The sequence below is a fragment of the Calypte anna genome, chromosome 5A (genome assembly GCF_003957555.1).
Source record: "Calypte anna isolate BGI_N300 chromosome 5A, bCalAnn1_v1.p, whole genome shotgun sequence".
Taxonomy (NCBI): Eukaryota; Metazoa; Chordata; class Aves; order Apodiformes; family Trochilidae; genus Calypte; species Calypte anna.
The window spans coordinates 9,463,605-9,484,333 of record NC_044251.1 but is presented as its reverse complement, the minus strand read 5'-3'; the positions used below and the strand labels follow the sequence as shown (position 1 = coordinate 9,484,333).

Sequence of the window (20,729 nt, the reverse complement as noted above, 5' to 3'; positions counted from 1 at the left end):
GTTGGTACCGTATTACACAAGTATCTGCACAGCAGACACATGCCTGTGTCCAGACTTGTCTGGAATCCCCCTGGTCTCCCAGCAGAGGTTTAGCTGCAGCCCTCCAGCTTCCAGTGAGTAACTCTCACAGGATAAGTTATGTATGCTCAAGTCTGATGGCAAAAAACAAACAAACAACAAAACAACAAAAAAACAACCACCACCAACAACAAAAAAACCAACCCAAAACATCTGTACATTAAGTGGAGGTTGGCCATAAATTGCTCAGATTCCTGAGGCCATCTCTTTTTTTTCCACATAATACTTTGTATTTCTTTTTCCTGTCTTCACTTGAACTGGTACCTTTCTTTGTATTGCTTCTGCAGAATTCACTTCTGATATCCTAACACTCAAATTTTGCTTTTGAAGGTTGGGGGTTTTATTAGGGGGTGGTGGTGGGGTTTGTTTGCTTTTAAATTTAGTGGCCTGTGCAGGTTCTACAACAGGTGTAGCATGCCAGCTTTTATTTTCTTGGATAGTTACCTCATGTATAAGCAGTATTTATACAGAAGTCATTAGTTTACATACATGTTATTAATAATATTAAACAAAACAAAAAAGTCCTAAATGTCTTCAGAGGCTGACTACACCACTTTTAGAAGGTATAATAACTTACTAACCTCTAACTATTGGAGAGAAGGGATGGAGATACAGTAGCTGGTTTTGCAATACTTGTAAGTATGCTTAAAGACAGTTCTGAGTAGTAATTTACTGTTCTAGCTATGCTGGTGTGCTTTGATTTGATACACAAAGTGAAATGTCAAGAAAGCCCCTCTTCCTCTATACCCTGCAAGTAAGTGCTCCACAGAGAAGAAATACAAAGTCTCAGAAAATTCTACTATGATGTCTGATCAGCTGGAAGAAATAACTTATAAAAGGCTAAATGTGAAGTGTATATTTTAAAACAGGTTTCCCCTATACATGTTTAAAAAGAATATGATGGCAACACAAGGCATATCAGCAGGTTCCAATACAAACAGAAGGAATAAACCAATGCTTTGAAGTAGTAGGTATCTACTATGTTGCCAAAATGTTTACTTCTTAGTTTCCTGTATTACTTTATGTTTTAAATATTATGCACATGAAATAATTGTTACTTTGCTCATTTAAAATACTTATGTCAATTAAATAACATTTCATATGCTGAGAACATGCTAGGTGGGCTACATGCAAACACATTCTAAAGACCACTAGTAAATCATAGTGAAGGCTAGAGAGAGATTTTGACAGCAATCTGACTTCCCATGCACACGTTCCACAACACATAGCAGTGTTTTTTAAAAAAACAAAACAAAACAAAACAGAAGAATGAATTATTTGAAGGATAAGGAAAAAAGAAAAGTGATAGATTACTAGGAAAGGTGCCTTAGCACACAAATCCTTTAAGGATGCAAAACAGCCTCTACACTAATTGAAGCTGCATTGCTCCAAACATTAAAAAAAACATGTCAAAGCACCAAAGAACTTTCTTGGATAAGGAACAATCCTCTGCTGGCTGTGTGACAGAGGAATTAAATTACCTCATTAAGAAGAAGCCCTTTCTATCTAGGACACTGAAAAAGAAGTCCCACTGGTTGTTCATATAAGGTAGAAAGGCATTCCACTGGCTAAGCATAACTTCAATACAAGCCTTGTGAATTACTCAAAGTGCTGAAAACTCCTGAGAAGAAGCAGATATTTGCAGCTGCTGCCAGCATGCCATAGCATACCATTCCCCTGTAGTACTTGGCACTACAATAGAGCCTCGTTTAAAATTAATTCAGTTTTCATTAATAATAATCCACATTTAGGCTGTGAGCCACAGCTCTGCATTTGAATCCTGTGAGGTCATGACGCACCAGCAGAAGAGAGAGACCATAGTTTGGAAAGCAAATGCACAGCACGATGCAAGCAAACTGGCACAGCAAATAGAGTCTCTGTCTTCAATGCAGCAGATTGCATTTAGAGTCCTTAAGAAGTCTCTCTCTGGTCACTCAGACACCTGTGTTTTGTTTTGTACAATGTGTGCCAGCACTTGGCTTTGGTCCTTAGAGATCCATCTGAAGAGAAGATTTCAACACAAGCACTCTTGCCCTGACAGGACAAGGCCCTGCTGCATCCTGATTCCTTCTGGGATCAGGAATCTGACTCCAGCTCTAACAGCAGCCAGAGCAACTTCAAGGTTTCTCAGCAGCAAAGGAAATCTGGCTTTGGTTGCATCAAATATGGGGTTAGAACATCAAGGCCTGTCCATGATCCTTTCTCCTCCCGACATGGCTAAGAGGAAATAGTTTGGAGATGGCACCAGGTCTCCAGCTTTGTACTTCTGTCTCTTCAGGAGAAAATTAAAGGGAGCATCTCCCCACAAGAAAGCAGCTCAATCTCCACCTGCAGACTGCTTTCTTCATCAGCTCTAAACCCATCCTCCACCTCCAAGGCAACCTGAAAGAGTCAGTGTGGCCTTGAAGAGCTTCAGGGTAAGCACAGGGAGCAGTGGGCTGGCCTCAGGCAACCTGCTCCTCCAGGTAGTCACCTGCTTGGCTTAGCCTAGGCCTAGTACCAGCCCCATGGTGGCTTTGTACCTCTGCAGAAGTTCCAAAAGCCAAAGAAAAAGTTCACATTTAAACATCTAAAGAATACGCATGCAGAAAGCTGAAGTGGCTATTTTTGGATGCACATTTTCTCCCTTCTTTTGTTGCTGCAAAATATCTGTCTTATCCATCTACACCTTATCTCTACTAACCCTCCCATTATTATTATCACCAGCAGAGCCAATCACCAACAATAATACAAAATCTAAAACAAAATTACAACAAAAATAATCTCTGGCACACCCTTTGTACTCTGTGCCCTCTCCTGGTCTGACAGAGCTTGTTCTTTGGGTGTGTTTAGCTGCAGAGGTCACAAGGGCTTTTACATTGTTATGGAACTATTCAAATTACCACCAACAACTACACTTTCTAAACATAAAGGAAAGAAAATAAGTAAAATTATCAAACAACGAATAGGTGTTGGTTTTGAAAATGCAGGTGTGAAAACTGCTCACCTGTGCCTTTATTTTGTACTGGTAGCAACAAATACATTCAATACAATAAAAAAGAAAGAGCTTAGGTACAGTCAGATGGTGAGCTCTTGGAGACTAAGGCTCTCCAGCCACTCCCAGTGTTATCTTCAGCTTTCTAGTCATAAATTAGATATTAGGCAAACTAAGACCAGTGAGAGAAACACTCATGGATGTTGAATCATTTTCCACTTGGCTAGAGCACTGCAAAGCACCCAACACTGCCTTGTTTCCTGATAGAGTCATCTAGCCAGAACATTTCTGCAGGTTTCTCATATTACAATCCACGTAAGATAGAAACCAGTATAATTCCACTGAATACAATAACCTCTTCTTCACTGCCCCACCCCTTACTTGCTGTGACAATCAAACAGCTGTTCCACAGCACAATGAAGCAAGAGATAAACCACAGTGCTACAAGTAACACAGTTTAGATCCCAAGACCATACCTCAGAAAAATAAGTTTTTTAAAAAAATACAAACCTTCCAGAGCACACTTTCCATTGAACCAGATGGCCTCCCCCACTGCAACCTAACTGCTATCTATATATGCATGCATGTACATATATAAAAATCTCAAAAATAGCTAAAGACATTAAGAAACACTTAATCATCAGTTATTCATCTTCACTTATCAGCCTGGAACTTTGAGAACTTAAACCACAAGCTGTCTCCAATGAGATAACCCTGTTCAAATATTGTCAAAAGACCTGTTACTGAATTCTTCAAGCCTAAAGAGGTATTTGCATTTACAATGACCAACAAGAATTAAAAAAAAAACCAAACAAACAAAAAAAGGAAGTGAAATTGCATCAGTTCTGCTGAAATTTGGTGTAATTAGTTTAGTAACTGCACCACAATGACAGGCACCTTCTTGCTCTCAGTTACAGTCAAAGACAAAATGAAAAAGTGGTTTTGAAACACAGTTAGCTGCACTGATTTAGTGTCAGAAGCCTCGTGACAGCCTGCTTATGTAAACAGAAGGACCCCCAACTGTCCTCTCAATCACAAATAAGTATCATATCCCCTAGCATAGCATCTTCAAGCAGTATTTCAAAAGCAAGAGACAAGCTCTGAGTTGCAAAGATGATTCAGAGTAGTGGGTGAGGAATGTAAACTCCATTTTTGCAAAACATTTGGTCTACACAAAGCTCTTTATTATCCCACAAAACATGTCAGGTTCTGTCTTGAACAGGGATTCTTTACCTAATTCTTCACCTAAGAAACCAATATTTATGGGAGCTGGGTTTAAATACTGCCTGAAGTGCTTATACATTAACAGTCATGCTGGGCAGGTCACAGGGCTGATGTCTCTTTTCAAATCTAGGTTGCTTTGGAGTAAAGAAAAAGCTGTGGAAACTCAGAATTTCTTTTCTTCTGCCAGACTAATGTCATAAGTCTGCTAGAAACTCTGCCTCTGGAGAAAACTGGGGTATTGGCCAAGAAGGCCAATGGCATCCTGGCCTGGATCAGGAACAGCGTCACCAGCAGGTCCAGGGAGGTGATTCTTCCCCTGTACTCAGCGCTGGTGAGGCCACACCTCGAGTACTGTGTCCAGTTCTGGGCCCCTCAGTTTAAGAAGGATGTAGAGGTCCTGGAATAGGTCCAAAGGAGGGCAACCAGGCTGGTGAAGGGACTCGAGCACAGGCCCTATGAGGAGAGGCTGAGAGAGCTGGGGCTGTTCAGCCTGGAGAAGAGGAGGCTCAGGGGAGACCTCATTGCTGTCTACAACTACCTGAAAGGAGGCTGTAGCGAGGTGGGAACTGGACTCTTTTCACAGACGACCTTCAACAAGACAAGAGGACACAGTCTTAAGTTGTGCCAGGGGAGGTTTAGGTTAGATATTAGAAAGAATTTCTTCACGGAGAGGGTGATTAGGTGAGGTGGTAGATTCTCCGTCCCTGGAGACATTTAAAAAAAGACTGGATGTGGCACTCAGTGCCATGGTCTAGCAACTGCTCCGGTGGGTCAAGGGTTGGACTAGATGATCTCTGAGGTCCCTTCCAACCCGGCTAATTCTATGATTCTATGATATACTTAAAAAGAGTAAATAGGCTAAAAATTCATCAAGCATTCAGAACTTCTGAAGCATAGTGGAAAGCTGGGTAGTACTTAGATGGAGAAGAAAGTGGAATAATGACCAAGCTATTCCACCTTCAAGAAAGCAAAAAAAGAGTAGTTAAAAAGCAATCAACCTTCTGACAGAGAATATCCTGGCCTATTTAGAATAATCTAAGATTGTGGAGGGGGACAACCAATAAGACTCTTCAACTGAATTTGACTCCAAAGTAATTTAAAAAATATCTTCTTTCACAGACCTCCCCATTCTGAAGCAAATCTTGGCTAATAACCAAACAGCAAAACCACGGGCAGAGTTTTTGGCTGAAGGAGAATGACTCAATGTGACCTGCTGGGAGGACATCCCTAAATTATGATTATTTGCAAAAAAACTCAAAAGAATTTGTTCCATTTTCCTAGCAAAATACCAAAACAGGTAGCTGCATTCCTCCAACTAGAAATGCATTTGTAATTGTATGACTGGTGTGCTCCTTTCCACTTTTCATCATCTTCTGTGTAGCAATGCTGCTAACTATTAGATAGCTAGTACTTACTGCACCTGCACTTTAGAAGAAGAAGGAAAAAAATCTATTTCAGAGTTGTTGTTAAGGATGCAGATCTGTAAAAAGATTTACCCTTGAAAAAAAATTACTATTTACAAATAGCTCATATAATTTAAGGTAGTCATATCATAAATATTTAAAGCAACACAATGTCTGAATTCAACTGAAAGGTAGAAATCATTCAAATATTTTTCTTTAAAATACCAATCACTAGTACAGGACATTACTTCACCCTGTCTAGTTTGTACAATCTTTTAAACAAAAGACCACATTCCACCCCCTCGTGTCACAGACTCAAAGACCCTCCTGTTTTAAGCTAGAACAAGAGAACAAGGAGTTTTCCACTGAAGCAGAGGTTTTCCAAGTTTGCCACATCACTACAGCAAAATTCTTTCTCCAAGAAGGAAGCACAGCAACCTCTCTAGCTGCATAATTTTCTGAACCACAAGATGAGATTTAAGAATGGATGTTTCATCATATTCAAAACAAGCACAATCCTTCAAGAGATGAATGAACAAAGAGCAGCTTCAATATGCCTACCACAGGTGATTGGGATGATTTACTTGCCATAGAAGCTGAATCTTTAGGTCCCATAAAACAAAGCTCATGAAATTTGCTGAAATGCTTCAATAAGAGAACTGCTCAAGTTATGAGAGAATAAGACATACACCTTCTTAGGACAGGATCTTCTGACCCATTAAGCAACCACTGAGGGCAATTGACATTAAGTAATTAATTTTGTAACTGAAATGTTGCAAGTGTACAGACATCTTTCCTCAAATTACAAGAACCAGACACAAAAAAGCTAGCCAAAGACATGTTTAACAATATTTTGTGGTAATTTTAGCTGTCACTCCTTGTACAAAAATTTCAGGTAAGAAGCTTGTCATCTGCAGCTGCCCTGGGAAATAAAGTTTAAGAGCATCACAACAAGGTAAGTACAAAATTCTAAATTCAGAATTCACAAACGGAATGAGGAAAAGTATAGGAAAAGGTAAGTGTACAGTTCACTTAGAGATACATAACTAATGTAAATATATATAACCTTTGATTTAACCAAGGGTAAATTCCCTAAGTAGGAGCAGTATAAAAGTGTTCAATGAAAAAGGAAATAATGCCAACTAAAAGGAAAGCTAGGAGAAGTCTCTATAGACCCCACACAAAGACAGAATGTAGTGAAATGAGGCAACCAGGTGCCACTAATTGCCAGGTAGTGGGCATGAGCTTGTGTTAAGCCCACCTGTGCCTGATTAGGGCAGGGCCCCCACTGCACATGAGCAGGATTAGGGGGCCAATAAAAGGTGAGGCTCAAACTCACAGGCTCAGCTCACTCCTGAGCAAGCCAGCAGAGAGGTCAGTCGCTCTTGGAGCAATAGCACTGATCCAGGCTGGTCAACCCTGAGGGCTATAGGCTCAGAGCACTATTTGTGAGTCTCTGCTGGAACACCTGGTTGGACCTTGAAGTGCTGCGCCCTAAGAGAGGTCTGTCTTGCAACAACAGAAGGCCAAGAAACGTGTATATTTAGCAACACCATCTTCAGGATTTCTGGACTGCAACACCAAAAGTTGGTTAAGTAAGCAATTCAAAATTAGAAAAGCATTTTCCTCAAAACTGTGTTGTTAACCAAACCTATTAGAGGCTAGTCATCCTCTCAGCTGCGGATTACACAGCTGTGATTAACAGCCTTGGAAAATGAAACAAAATATTTTCATTATAACACAGCTTGCATTTTGCTCTCAGGATTGCTAAAACACCTGAGACCATGGGATTGCATACGTAGTACCACACTAAAAGGCACAGTTTCAATCTTCAGAGCTGTTAAAAATAGAAACAGTAGTACAATTTCCTAAAGTCTTGAGTATATCACTAAAAATTCATACCCTTCTAGAAGAGCACAATGATTTATTTCAACAAAAGAGATATGCTGACGTTGCGTGGCTTGCAGATAATGGCAGATTATGTCCTACTGCCAAACCCTAGAATACCAGAGGATATAAAATTAGGCACTTGACCAACTGTGGCAACAGTTGCAACAGCAGTGTTACATCCTAACCACTACTGCTTTTCTTTGTCCCCTCCCCTATACACTCACAAATCCTTTAAACAGTGCTACCTGCTTAGCACATCTGCCCCAGAACGGAGAAGGGTCAGAAATGAGTCAAAAGTTGTAATTTCCACCAACTGATAGTGCTGTTCCACTCAGAAAGTAAAGCAGCACTAACTGCTTTGCACTAGAATTCGGTGGGAGGGTTTTGATGTAAGAGGAAAATAAGAAAGGAAGAGGCCAACACGCTGGAGTTGTAAGGAGCAATGTATGAACCCAACACCATTTTATGATGTAAACTTCATTATGAGATGAAATTTCTTGGTAACAGATCTCAAGTTCTTCAGAGAACTCGGATCAGCCTAGAAGCAGCAGAGTTGGTAGACAAAAGAGAGGGCAGACACACCCTGCACTCCAGCCACAGCTCTTTCTCTTCATCAGCTCATCTAGAAGATTTAAATGATAATTATATGAGATGAGACACAAAGTCAGTTTGAGAAATGATTCAAACAGCATTGCCCATCCTTACCCAGGGACTAGAGGAGGCATTTGTTAACTCATTGTTAACCTCATCCAACTTCCATCAGAATTACTCTAGATTCAGAGGCTAAATGGGAACAGCAATTCATTTAAAAACAAAACAAAACAAAACCCAGTGTTTGTCAGAGCTGCCCCTTCTCCCCCAAATACCAAATTAAAAAACTTACCTGCTTCTGGATCTGGAGGAATTCTCCACATGTACAAATTGAAGTCATCGGAGCCCGAAAGGATGTACTGTTAGGAATAAAGTAAAAATAGTTTACTGTAAAGTAACACCTGAATTATCCTATTTTATTATTGATCTAGTTACTCCACACCAAAAATGTGAAAAAAAGATAATATGTATCATTCTTTGCACCCCACTGATCAATTTATTCTTAAATGAGGATGAGGTAGCAGCAGCAGAATACTGTGTGCATGTAAATGGACCGAAATTCAACAGTGTGCTTCACGTATCTGATCCCTACTGCCTAAAGTGTATGGTTTTTTTGCTAAATAATGCTATGGGGTTTGATTGGCTTAAATGCAAGTGTGTCTAGATCAAACTCATATCTTGCAGCCTGCAATTTGTCTTTTTTTAATGTCAAAATCTTTCATCCTTTTTTTTCTCATCTCTTGAACTACTAGAAAAGAGCTAGAATGTCCTTTGCATGCAACCACATTTCCCTGGTCATGGCAAGGAGGTTTGAACTAGATCACCTTTAAGGTCCCTTCTAACCCACATCAGTCTATGACCTTATGCATGGCTGTCAGTAGACTGAAAACCATCAAAAGTCAGTCACTGAGGATAATTTTGAACACTGAACAAAACCAAAGCTAAACATTCACTGTTAGCAATTCTCAAGTGGTTTTAAAAACCGTATTTATCATACTGTTAATTTTTTTCCTTGGTTATAGTTACTCTGCCGAGATGGAAGGCTGCCCTTTCTCAACAGTGCATGAAAAATAAGCAATTTATTTATTGTACAGAAGTTCAGGCAGTATGCAATTTGATGTAGGTTAATATAACACAAACATGCACTGGAATGACAGGTGACATGGTGAAAAGCTTATGAGAGGCTACTGCCTTGTATCCAAATTTCTCTTCTCCAACAAACTGTATCCCCTGTCATTTGTTTACCTCCCAAGTTACAGATGAGATTACATATAGGAGATGTTTCCAGTCCCAGTTATATTGGTGTATACAGTGTAAATCTCTAGCCTCATCTGACTTAAGGCTTCTGCTTAATCAAATCAGTCAAGAAGTTGAGATTTTTATTTTATTATCATCATTAGGGTATAGGGAAGGGAGAAAAAGAAAGAAATTGAGAAAGTTTGTCCCTTTTCTAACCTGTGATAGGAGACAAATTCTGTTTTGTTTGGCTAAAATTTGCCTGCTTTCTGTATTTCATTCTCCGGGGGTACAAACTCCTCAGAGAAGGTAACATCAAGCAGTGAGGAGACAAGTACTGGAACAGCAGACTGGGAAGCAAATAAACATAAAAAATATGCAAACATGGAAAAAATGCTATAAATTTGCATATATTCTGTCTGCAAAGCCAATTATGTTTGTGCAGTGTTTGAATGTTTCCAGCCACAAAAATGCCATAACCAACTACTAAAATCCCTTCTCTGGTCTCCTACTATTACAATCCAACCATTCTTTTCTCTCTTCTTTTTAAGGATGTAGGATGTGAGTAAGCACTTACGAATGCAATGGTGCTCATTTTCTGACAGATAAGAAGCACTGATCAAACAAAAGTTCCTTTAATAACCTGTGAACATTTATTCTGCGTCACTCAGAGACCCATCCCTTCCAAGCCAGAAAGTTATTTCTACAAGCCAACATGTTCAAGCACTTAGGCAGCTTACCTCTGCCAAACTGACCTGACAGTGCCAGGAATATGTGCTTGCCTTTCATTTGACTGCTCATAAATGTTAGCCCACAGCATGCTGAGCCATTGTGCCAAGACTACACAAACTAGGGCTCATATATGCAACTTCCCAGCAATCGGAAGGAAAGCACCTCTAATGTTTTGTTGCACAACAAATGCTATATGGAAAAAAGAAAAAAGTCTTGTTTAAAGATTTTGCCAGTTGTTAGTGTTTATTTAAAAATTGTGGTTGAAGCAGCAAATATTTTGCCTAAGAAAAATGGGGGGAAATGGAAAATTCTAAAACAGCTAGAAAGCCTGGTGCCTTCAATTTATGACCATAATGCCTTTTTAAAAAAAATTACTTTAAACCAGACAACCTCTAATGACTTCTCAATATGAGAGTCATTTACCACTTTACAATATAACTCAAACCTACCAACAATGACAGGCCCCAAACTGACAGAGTTCAGATATCCTGCACCATACACACAACACAGGAAAAAATGTAATGTACATGCAGGGAATGAAGTCTCTGTGAGACTCCCCAAATCAGCTTCAAAACTGTTTTAGAGAAGGAGAAGCCTGTGTATCCTGTAAGATTCAATGGCCAGTTGCCTAGGAAATCTGGTGCATCACTGGTTACCAAACAAAAACATATTACCTGCAAAGACCACTGAGCTGATTATGCTCTTCTTGCTTTGCAGACAACAAAATTTGGAGTGCCCTTGCAGTAATGTGGACTAATAACAAATTGATTGCACTATCAATAGTGTAACCATGATGTTGAAAAAAATTGGTTACTACCCTCACCTGGCACATTTGAGGCCACACCTGAAGTATTATCTCAAGTTTGGGCCCTCTGATATGGGTGACACTAATGAATGGGCAGAGAGTAGAGGAAGGCTACTGGGGCTGAAGGCATGTGATCTGTGAGGAAAAGCTCAGGAAACTGGCCTTATTCAGCCAGGAGAAGAGAATGTGAAGACATAGAGTGGACATTAACAGTTTCTCAATTCCTGAAGAAATACAGAGCAGCTGGGGATGTTCTCAGAGGCAATGCAATGGATGCTCAGGAAGCAATAGTCACAAGTCACAGCAAGGGAAATTCCAGCTGAGCACAAAGGAACAGCATGTTCAGGAGGAACATAACAAACACTGCAGCTTGGCCCCAGAAAAACAGTGGATTTTCCACCCTTGCAAATCCAAAATTTACATGGACAATGCCCTGAACAACCTTATCTGACTTCGAAGATGCTCTGCTCTGAGAAGCAGGACAAGCCAGATGACCTCCCAGAGCTCTCTTCAGATTCACTTTTTTTTTTTCCCAAAGACTACCACAGTAAAAAGGGAAATAATTGTCTTGATGGATTGGGGTTCTTTTTTGGGTTGGGGGGCAGAAAGAGGAGAAGACAGAAGACGTGGGCACTGTCAGAAAAATGTCCACCTGAAACCTTTATACTCCATCATACATAACAGCTTCATGAAACTCCAATGGGAAGACAAGCTTAGGCCACACAGACAGAGACTTAACCTGTAGTTAAGAATATGAAGTTGTATAAACTCAGGTGGTCACAATTTGGGAAATTTAAAGAAATCGGCAAAGTATCTTAAAGCAGTTCACAGAAACCAGAAAGGGTGAGGCTGGAAGGTTATCTGGTTCCAACAAGCCTGCTCAAGCAGGGTCACCTACAGCTGACAGCCCACGACAATGTCCAGAAGGCTGCTGAATATCTCCAACGAACAAACCAACTATTTCTAATTGAGAAAGTTCCTATTTAAAAGCACCATACAGTGCTTCACTTCATTCTGATTTTCTACCCTAATGGCATTTGCACCACTCAAATACACTTGGCCAAAGTATTCTGGAGTGAATTAAGAGAAAAATAAGTAGGAATAAACAAAGCATCTGCATTGCAATTTATGTCTAGTCACAGAAAAAACCTCAGCTGAGGATCTGAGCTGTTCTGAAAAAGTGCTTATAGGTTTAATCTTGCAGCTGAGACAGCAAAAACATAAATGAAGTAATCTACACAATTTTGATGTTGTAAGCAATGGGCTGTGAGTTGCAAATTTTTTATGTAAACTAAATTTTTATTTCAGTAGTTAGCTCTGCCAATAATAATCAGACATTGAAAAATGTCAAAAGATTGGCATGGCTGTATGGCTAGGCCCAAAGTGTTGTGGCAAATGGAGTTAAATCCAGCTGGTGGCTGGTCACAAGTGGTGTTCCCCAGGGCTCAGTGCTGGGGCCAGTTTTCTTTAACATCTTTGTCAGTGACCTGGATGAGTGGATTGAGTGCACCCTCAGTAAGTCTGCAAATGACACCAAGTTGGGTGGGAATGTTGATCTGCTTAAAGGTAGGAAAGGTCCGCAAAGGGACCTGGACAACTGTATGAAGTTCAACAAGGCCAAGTGTTGGGCCCTGCGCTTGAGTCACAACAATCCCATGCAACACTACAGGCTTGGGAAGAGTAGAAGAAAAGCTGTCCAGAGGAAAAGGACATGGAGGACCTCATTGCTACTTGGATGAACATGAGCCAGCAGTGTGCCCAGGTGGCCAAGAAGGCCAACAGCACCCAGGCTTTTATCAGGATTATTGTGGCCAGCAGGACCAGAGGAGTGATGGTGCTCCTGTACTCAGCACTGGTGAGGCTGTACCTTGAGTATTGTGCTCAGTTCTGGGCCCCTCACTAAAAGAAAGATACTGTGGTGCTGGAGTGTGTCCAGAGAATGGCAAAGATGAAGAGTCTAAAGCAGAAGTTTTATGGGGAGCATCTGAGAGAGCTGGGGTTGTTTTAATCTAAGAGGGAGGATGAAGGGAGAACTCAGTCTCTACAGCTATATGAAAGGAGGTTGTAGTGAGATGGGTGTCAGTCTCTTCTCCCTAGTAACAAGCAATGGAACAAGAGGAAATAGTCTCGTGTTGTGCCAGGGAAAGTTTAAATTAGATAATAAGAAAATTTTCTTTATTGAAGGGGTTGTCAAGAATTGAACCAAGCTACCCAGGCAAGTGACTGAGCCACTATCCATGGAGGTATTTAAAAGATGTGCAGATGCAGTACCTAAGGACATGGTTTAGTGGTGGACGTGGCAGTGTGCCGGGTTAAGAGTTGGACTTGGAAGATCTTAAAGGTCTGTTACAAATAAAACAATTCTATACATCATATTCCACAAAATAATAAACTATTTGGCATTTCTGCCATTCCACTGCTGTCACTGCAGCAGCCGGAATTTTCTTCCACTCTCTTTCCCCATTAGGACACCTCTGGGGTACAATTTTTCCTGCTGTTCTCACAAGAGAGACTTGAATCCCTAAATGCAGTCCTTTGTCCTTTAGTGCAAGACCAGGTGAGAGGAGGCTAAGAAGTAGAACATGGTTTTTCAGACAGAGACAAAGAGACTGCCCAAAGTACAATTTCATGACTGCAGCTATTACAAGAAAGATTTGCCAGCTGAAGCTTCAAGAGCAGACTCCCAAGCTGCTAAAGCCATAAACATGCCTCTTCTATGACATTTAAAAAAGAAACTCAATTCCAATTAGTACTCTGCAGAAGACAATAGGAGCCCAAGGCCTCTGGAGAGCACAGCTGGACTGACATTACTAGGACATTTACATGATCATCTGTGAAAACTTTTCTTTGATGTACTCATTAGTATAACAATAAACCAATAGATTTCCACCTAGCTGAAAGTTGGAGAATAGGGATTGAGAAAAAAACAAAAAGTCAGTTTATACTACCAGAATATTTGACATAAGTTTCTATGAAGTGCACCAAGCCCTAGCTGTTAAGGCTGAAATTTTGAGGGAATGGAGAAGAGTTTTTAAAGGAAGGGGAAGGGGAAGGGGAAGGGGAAGGGGAAGGGGAAGGGGAAGGGGAAGGGGAGGGGGAAGGGGAAGGGGAAGGGGAAGGGGAAGGGGAAGGGGAAGGGGAAGGGAAGGGAAGGGGAAGGGGAAGGGGAAGGGGAAGGGGAACTTTAAGAGCAAAACCCCAGATAACCAAATAGCAAAGGAAAGCCAGTGAGAGGCCATACCATGCACACTCACAGAGACAAGTAAGTGGCTAAGACAGTCTGCATTCTCACTCCTCCTGATCTCCAAACTCCACCCACCTCGCAAAAAAAAAAGACCAAAACCCAAAACAACAACAAAATTGCAAGCAGAACATAACCTCAAGAACCAGGGCAGTGCTGAATTTTCAGTCAGACCAGAAACTGCACGGAGTGCTCAGGTGTCTTAGAGAGACCAATTGGAGAGACAACTATTAAAACCACCTGTTTCATTGTCTGCATTTTTGCTGTTGTATCTGACCAGGGCTTTGGAAATCAACCTTCACAATATTCACATGAACCTGAAATTAGACAGAAAAAACAGCTGCTAATAATACTGATGTTGTGGTTGGTTTTTTTTTAAAAAGGGAAAAGTCAGCTTCAATGTCTAGCTGCTAGCAACAATGACAGGAAAAGGGTTCCAGATGACTACAAGCTGCTGATTCAGAAGTTTGCCTTAGAAGGAAGAAAACTCTCAGGCATGCTTAGTCTACTGCTGGAAAAAGCACAAATTCAGTCTGAGCTTCAACTAAGCATAAAACGCTTAAAATGAACTATCAATAGAACCTGGCAGAATTACTTCGGGCAAGGGCTCCCCACTCATTGCAGTGTAATTCTCTGCTTTTTTTTCTCTCCTCAAGGAAATGACAGAAGCTGATAAAAATAAATGGAGATGTAATATGCTGCTGCTATGGTCTTGTAAGAGTAGCATTAGCATTGCATTTTGCAAAATACTACCACTCTGGGGAATTTCTTTTCATTCTTAGCACTGCCAATTTGAAAGCTCTCAAAATCCCACAAGCTACATTTCCTCAGGTGCTCCCGAATATGGACTATTTCAACAAAAATCTTTCTAAATCAAACCTTATTTTACAGTTTCTAACATCCATATTTCCTATTTCCATAAAACTTCTTCTTACTCATAACCTGTACCAGAGACATTTTTAAGCTTTTTGGTCTAGACAAGGGACCAGCAGACAGGGATAATTTTCCCAAAAGGATCAGCAAGTCTTTTGAGTGGCCCTATTAATGCAGGGAAAAACAAGAAGAATGTAGGATAATGTCTTAAAAGCACAAAGCAATAAGGCACCATCACCATATAATTATATATGGATTAATAAGCCATGGGTAGTGGTACAGAGATGACAACCATTTGAAAAGTATTTCCTGCTAAATTACTAATAGGAAAACACTTGTTAGAGACACTCAAATCCCCTGCTGCTGCTTACAGGTTTACTAACAAGTCAGCTCTGAAAGAGACTAAACTTATTAAACCTCAGTTCCCATTCATTTGAACATGTCTGTCCTTTCCCAAGGGGCCAATGAAACTTGGAAGATCAGAAGAGAAAATTCTTCTTGGGCTTTTAGTGAGCTGTCCCTTACCTTCTCGAAGTAACACAAAATTCACATGTTGAGGAAGATACAGACGCATACAATTTTGAGACAGTTCTGATGGTGTTTTGCACAGGCTCTTTAAGAGGCTGAAAGTACAGTTCATCCATATGTTGCCTATAACATAATGTTCAGGCTTTTGTTGTTTTTCTTATGATAACAGATAAAATAATCTTGATTAGTGGCAGTCTGTTATGCTGAAGTCAACTGCTCTTAAGCATATGAAAGAGCTGTCCTGTACATTTTCTCTCTGGTGGAATATGAACTGAGAAAATCACAGTTTGACATGAAGCGTCACTGAAGTCTGAAAAATATTCATTATTTGTCCAGAAGAGATTGAAATTCATAGCAATCAGCACTCTGGAGAAGGAATCCATTTACATGAAGAATACAAAAACTATTTTTCCAAGGAGGAAAGGCTTCCCAGGGGCACAAGGTTTATGGTTTTTTGTTCTTTGTGGCATCTTTCTGTCTCCAAGAACTGTAAAAGCCTCAATGTCCAATTTCAAATTTGACAGAGGATCTGAGGGACTCAGAATGATGGACTACCTGCAAATACTCTTTTACAAACAGGCAGCCACACGGAAGAGAAACAGAGATCCTGAAAGTAGCCACTGAAGGCAAAGGAGTCCTATAATCACACATTCCTACTAAGCATCAGGAAAGCCAAATGAGGACTCATCCTTGAACGCAACAAAATTCTAATGAAAGCACCATAATCAGCTTCTCACTATTTCAAAGGGGATAAGAAAGCAAGCTATAAACAAAAGGAAAAAGTAACAAAGGTCACCTCATATGCATATGTATTTTTGTGTGCTTTTATGTGTATATTAAAAATATCACAACCATCAACACAGGACTCCCCATACTTTGCACATTTTAGATGAAAAATGTTAGACAGAAGGAAATAATTTTTTGTTAAGGGTGTGTCTGGGCCTTCTGTGATGCCAACACTTGTCTAAACATCTTCCTTATAAATGAGAATTTCCCTGCCATTTTATTAATTTTTAAAAAATGATTGCTACTTGGTTTGCAATTTGAACATCATTTAGTGTTGAGTCTGTTTTAAAGATCATCTGCTGACTTCCTCTACAGGTATGCTCTCACCTACATCTCTTGTGCCAACATCAGTGCTTGTGACACTGTGGTGGTGTGGTTCAGTAGCTAGGAACAGTAAAATTCCATAAAAATAAAAATCAATCATTCAATATATTTCTTCCCATTTATGTATTTCAGCCAGCTTCTCTAGGGGTCAGGAGGATGCCAATAAAGCCCTGGCAAAGTACAGGACCTCCCCTCTCAATGGCATACTTCCTTTTTGTACCCTTAGGCAGAGTGGCTGGCTCTTCCTTCAGAAGAATGTCATGACATTCCTCCCACCAAGACAGCTAAGCAGAGTGTAGGGTTGGGAAGAGGTAAAGAGCAGTCACCTATGCCATCTATTAACCTCTCATTGCTGTCTCTCAATGACAAAGTCTAAAGAAGAGACACAATTGGGAAAGTTATTTCTGAAATGTCTTTTGGAAAACTTTTGGTTAAGGAAACAATTTACCTACAAGAAAGGATACCTGTATGTTCTTTTATCTTCTGCTTTGTAATAAATTCTGGAGCAGAAATGATATCTTTTGAGCAACATCTATAGAATTTGGAAAGTACTCTACAGCTAGGGCTCACACACTGTGGTATTAAGAAACATGTTTTCTTTGAAAACAGCCATCCATTTTCATACTAGCCAGGACAGTAGCTTGCAATAGGCACTGGTTGAGACTATTTTTCAGGAAGGCTGAAACTAGCACAGTAAAAGAGCCAAAACATTCCCAGGCTGAAATGTAAAATCAAGCAGGTATGTCCAAAAGATTTTACAACAGAAACTCTGTTCCTCAGTAAGAGGCATGCCTATCCTGTGAACTGGAAAAAGAAAACCTGTGACACAGCAGACTGGAGAAAGACAAATTGCTCCCAGTACATAAAATTCAAAGCCAAAAACTTGAATTCCCACTCCCTAAATCCCTAATCATATAAGCAGCCAACTGTGTGGGGCAGTTTTAAATACCTACTGAAGCATCTTCAGAAACAATCCATCAACATTTTTACAGCTGCCTTTTTGCTATGCAGGAAGGCTGTAATGACAATTTTATTCACTAACAAAAGCAACTTAGAAACCCTTATTGTGGATGTCTATGGCAGGAAAATATTCCTATTACATTTCAAAGAAAGCAACAAGTTTATCTGAACTTATGAAGGGTACCCTTTTGTACATGGCTGAAACTGCATGTACCCCAAGTCTTCAGCCACCTACTACTTCACTTTTTCAAATACACATTAAATCAAATATTTTGTTAGTCAGAATTCTCCAGAATTCATACCTGCTTTGTCAGTACCTAGACTAGGCCTAGTTTTAACAGCTCAACACAAAACACTGTCAGTGCAGTACTCATTGTGCTTCACTTTTAGCAGTGCATTCCTACTCATTCTCCTTTCCCTTCCCTCTCACCAGTCCAGAGAGGGATTCCACTTAACTGGAGATCTACTGTGATACACCTGTGAGAAACATGAAGCCTGCAAACCTCAGTCTCTTGAGTCAGGGTTCCACTCCACCCAAATTTAGCTACAGTATGGGTCCCACTGGGCTAATGCTTCACTATCCAGAGGTCTAAAAACCTCCCCCAAGGGCTTACAGAATGCAGAAAAGGTGGACAAGAAATGGAGCAGGCAGGATGCCCTAGGGAAGAAGTGATCTGAATAAGAAGGATTAAAGAAAACTCACAGCCCCTTCTGTCAAGACCCTAACCCTGAAGAGCTATTTTCAGTATGATGCTTCCATCTCTATTACCAAAACTCATGAGGAAGAAACAATTATATAATTTCATAGATAAATTATTCATGTATGTATTTTACACAGAGCAGGCATATCTTTAAGGAAGCCCTTGTTAGAATCCAAGAGATCTTGATCCCCAGGTGTAAGAAGTCTAACAAGGCAGGGAAGAAACTGGAATGGCTGAGCCATGACCTGCTGGTCAAGCTAAAAGGCAAGAGGGAACTGCACAGGCAGTGGAAGCAGAGAAAGGTATCTTTGGAAGAGTACAGAGACGCTGCCCGACTCTGTGGGGATGAGGCCAAGAAGGAAAGGGCACAGTTGTAGCTGAACTTGGCAAGGGATGTGAAGAAGAACAAGAAGGGATTCTGCAGGTACATCAGTGGAAAAAAGAAGGTTAAAGAAAACACACACCCCCTGAAGAGCAAGTCTGGTGAACTAGTAACAACAGATGAAGACATGGCTGAGGTTCTTAACTTTTTTTTTCCCCTCAGTCTTCACTGGCAATCACTCTCCCAGCACCACCCAAGTTAAAAAACAACAAAGAGGGGCCCAGGGTGGTGGAGTCCCTCGCACTGCATGTGAAGATCAGGTTCATGACCACGAGACACCTGAACATATATATGTCTATGGGAGATGATGAAATGCATCCCAAAGTCCTGAGGGAACTGGTTGTTGTAGTTGCCAAGCCATCCTCTGTGATATCTGAAGTCACGGCAGTCAGGTGAAGTCGCTGGTGGCTGGAGGAAGTGACACTTTATACCCATTTTTGAAAAGGGTAGTAAGGAGGACCCTGGGAACTACCAACCTGTCAGCCTCACCTCTGTGCTTGGGAAGATCATGGAGCAAATTCTCTTAGAAGGTCTCTGATAGAGCACATGGAAGACAGGAAGGTGATCCAAGAAAGTCAGCATGATTTCACTAGGGGCAAATCCTGCCTGACAAAACCAGTGGCTTTCTATGATAGGGTAACTACATTAGGGATGATCTATGGATGTCATCTATTTGGACTTTTGCAAGGCCTTTGACATGGTCCCCCACAACATCCTACTCACCTAGTTGGAGAGATATGGATTTGATGGGTGGACTGTTCTGTGGATAAGGAATAGACTAGATGGTTGCATTCAGAAGGTAGTATTCAATGGCTCAAAGTCCAGATGGAGACCAGTGACAAGTGGTGTTCCTCACAGGTTTCTACTGGGACCTGTACTGTTCAATATTTTTATCAACAATATAGATAGTGGGATTGAGTGCACCATCAGCAAGTTTGCAGGTTACACCAAGCTGAGTGGTGCTGTTGATAAGCCAGAGGGATGGGATGTCATACAGAAGGACCTGGACAAACTGGAGAGGTGGGCCCAGGTGAATGTCACGAGATTCAACAAGACCAAGTGCAGGGTTCTGCACGTGGGACAGAACAACCTGTGCTATCAGTACAGGATGGGGGATGAGGTGTTAGAAAGCAGCCCTGCAGAAAAGGACTTGGGGGTGCTGGTGAATGAAGAGCTGGACATGAGCCAACAACGCATACAGGCAGCCAAGAAGGTCAATTGTATCCTGAGCTGCATCAAAAGGAGTGTGGCCAGCAGCTCAAGAGAGGTGATTCTGCCACTTTTCTCTCACCTGGAGTACTGCATCCAGCTGTGGAGCCCTCAATACAGGAAGGACATGGACCTAATGGAGCGGGCCCTCCCTGAATGGGAGTGCCACAGAAATGACCAGGGGGCTGAAACACCTCTCCTATGAAGACAGGCTGAGGGAGCTGGGGTTGTTCAGCCTGGAGAAGAGAAGGCTTCAGGGACACCTAAGAGTGACCTTGGAAGGGGGCCTACAGGAAGGCTGGAGAGGGACTGTTTGCAAGGTCCTGGAGTGATAGGATGAGGTGCAATGGTTTTAAATTAGAGAAGAGTAGATCTAGATTAGGTGTTAGGAAAAAGTTCTGTACCATGATGGTACTGGAAAAATGGAACAGGTTACCCAGGGAGGTGGTTGAGGCCTCATCCCTGAAGATATTAAAGTTAGGCTTGACGAGGCTCTGAGCAACCTGATTTAGTTGAGGATGTTTCTGATTACTGCAGGGGGCTTGGACTGGGTCCCTTCCAACCCAAATTATTCTATGATTTGGTGATTCTATGATTTTATATGTATGCAGTGTTATCCATTTGGCTGGGATTTAAACTGCCATTTAAAGTCAAAACCAAAATGCAACCTCATCAGTAATTCTTGGAAGAAGCCAATTTAAGACAGGATAAAAAATCAATTTTCTTTTCACCCAAGCAAAACAGCTTTTCATATATTAGGAAACACTGACTGCAGTAAGCTACTATTCATTA

General features: G+C 40.9%; 1 protein-coding gene across 7 annotated transcripts in view; it reads right to left on the bottom strand.

Moving 5' to 3' along the window:
- Positions 1 to 20,729, bottom strand: part of DCAF5 (DDB1 and CUL4 associated factor 5) — a 79,956-nt gene that overhangs the window by 11,782 nt on the left and 47,445 nt on the right. For all 7 annotated transcript variants that reach the window (XM_030452383.1, XM_030452385.1, XM_030452384.1 and 4 more), the window contains one exon: positions 8,453 to 8,519. In XM_030452383.1, coding sequence (XP_030308243.1) covers positions 8,453 to 8,519 — 67 coding nt within the window. The remainder of the gene's footprint in view (positions 1 to 8,452; positions 8,520 to 20,729) is intronic.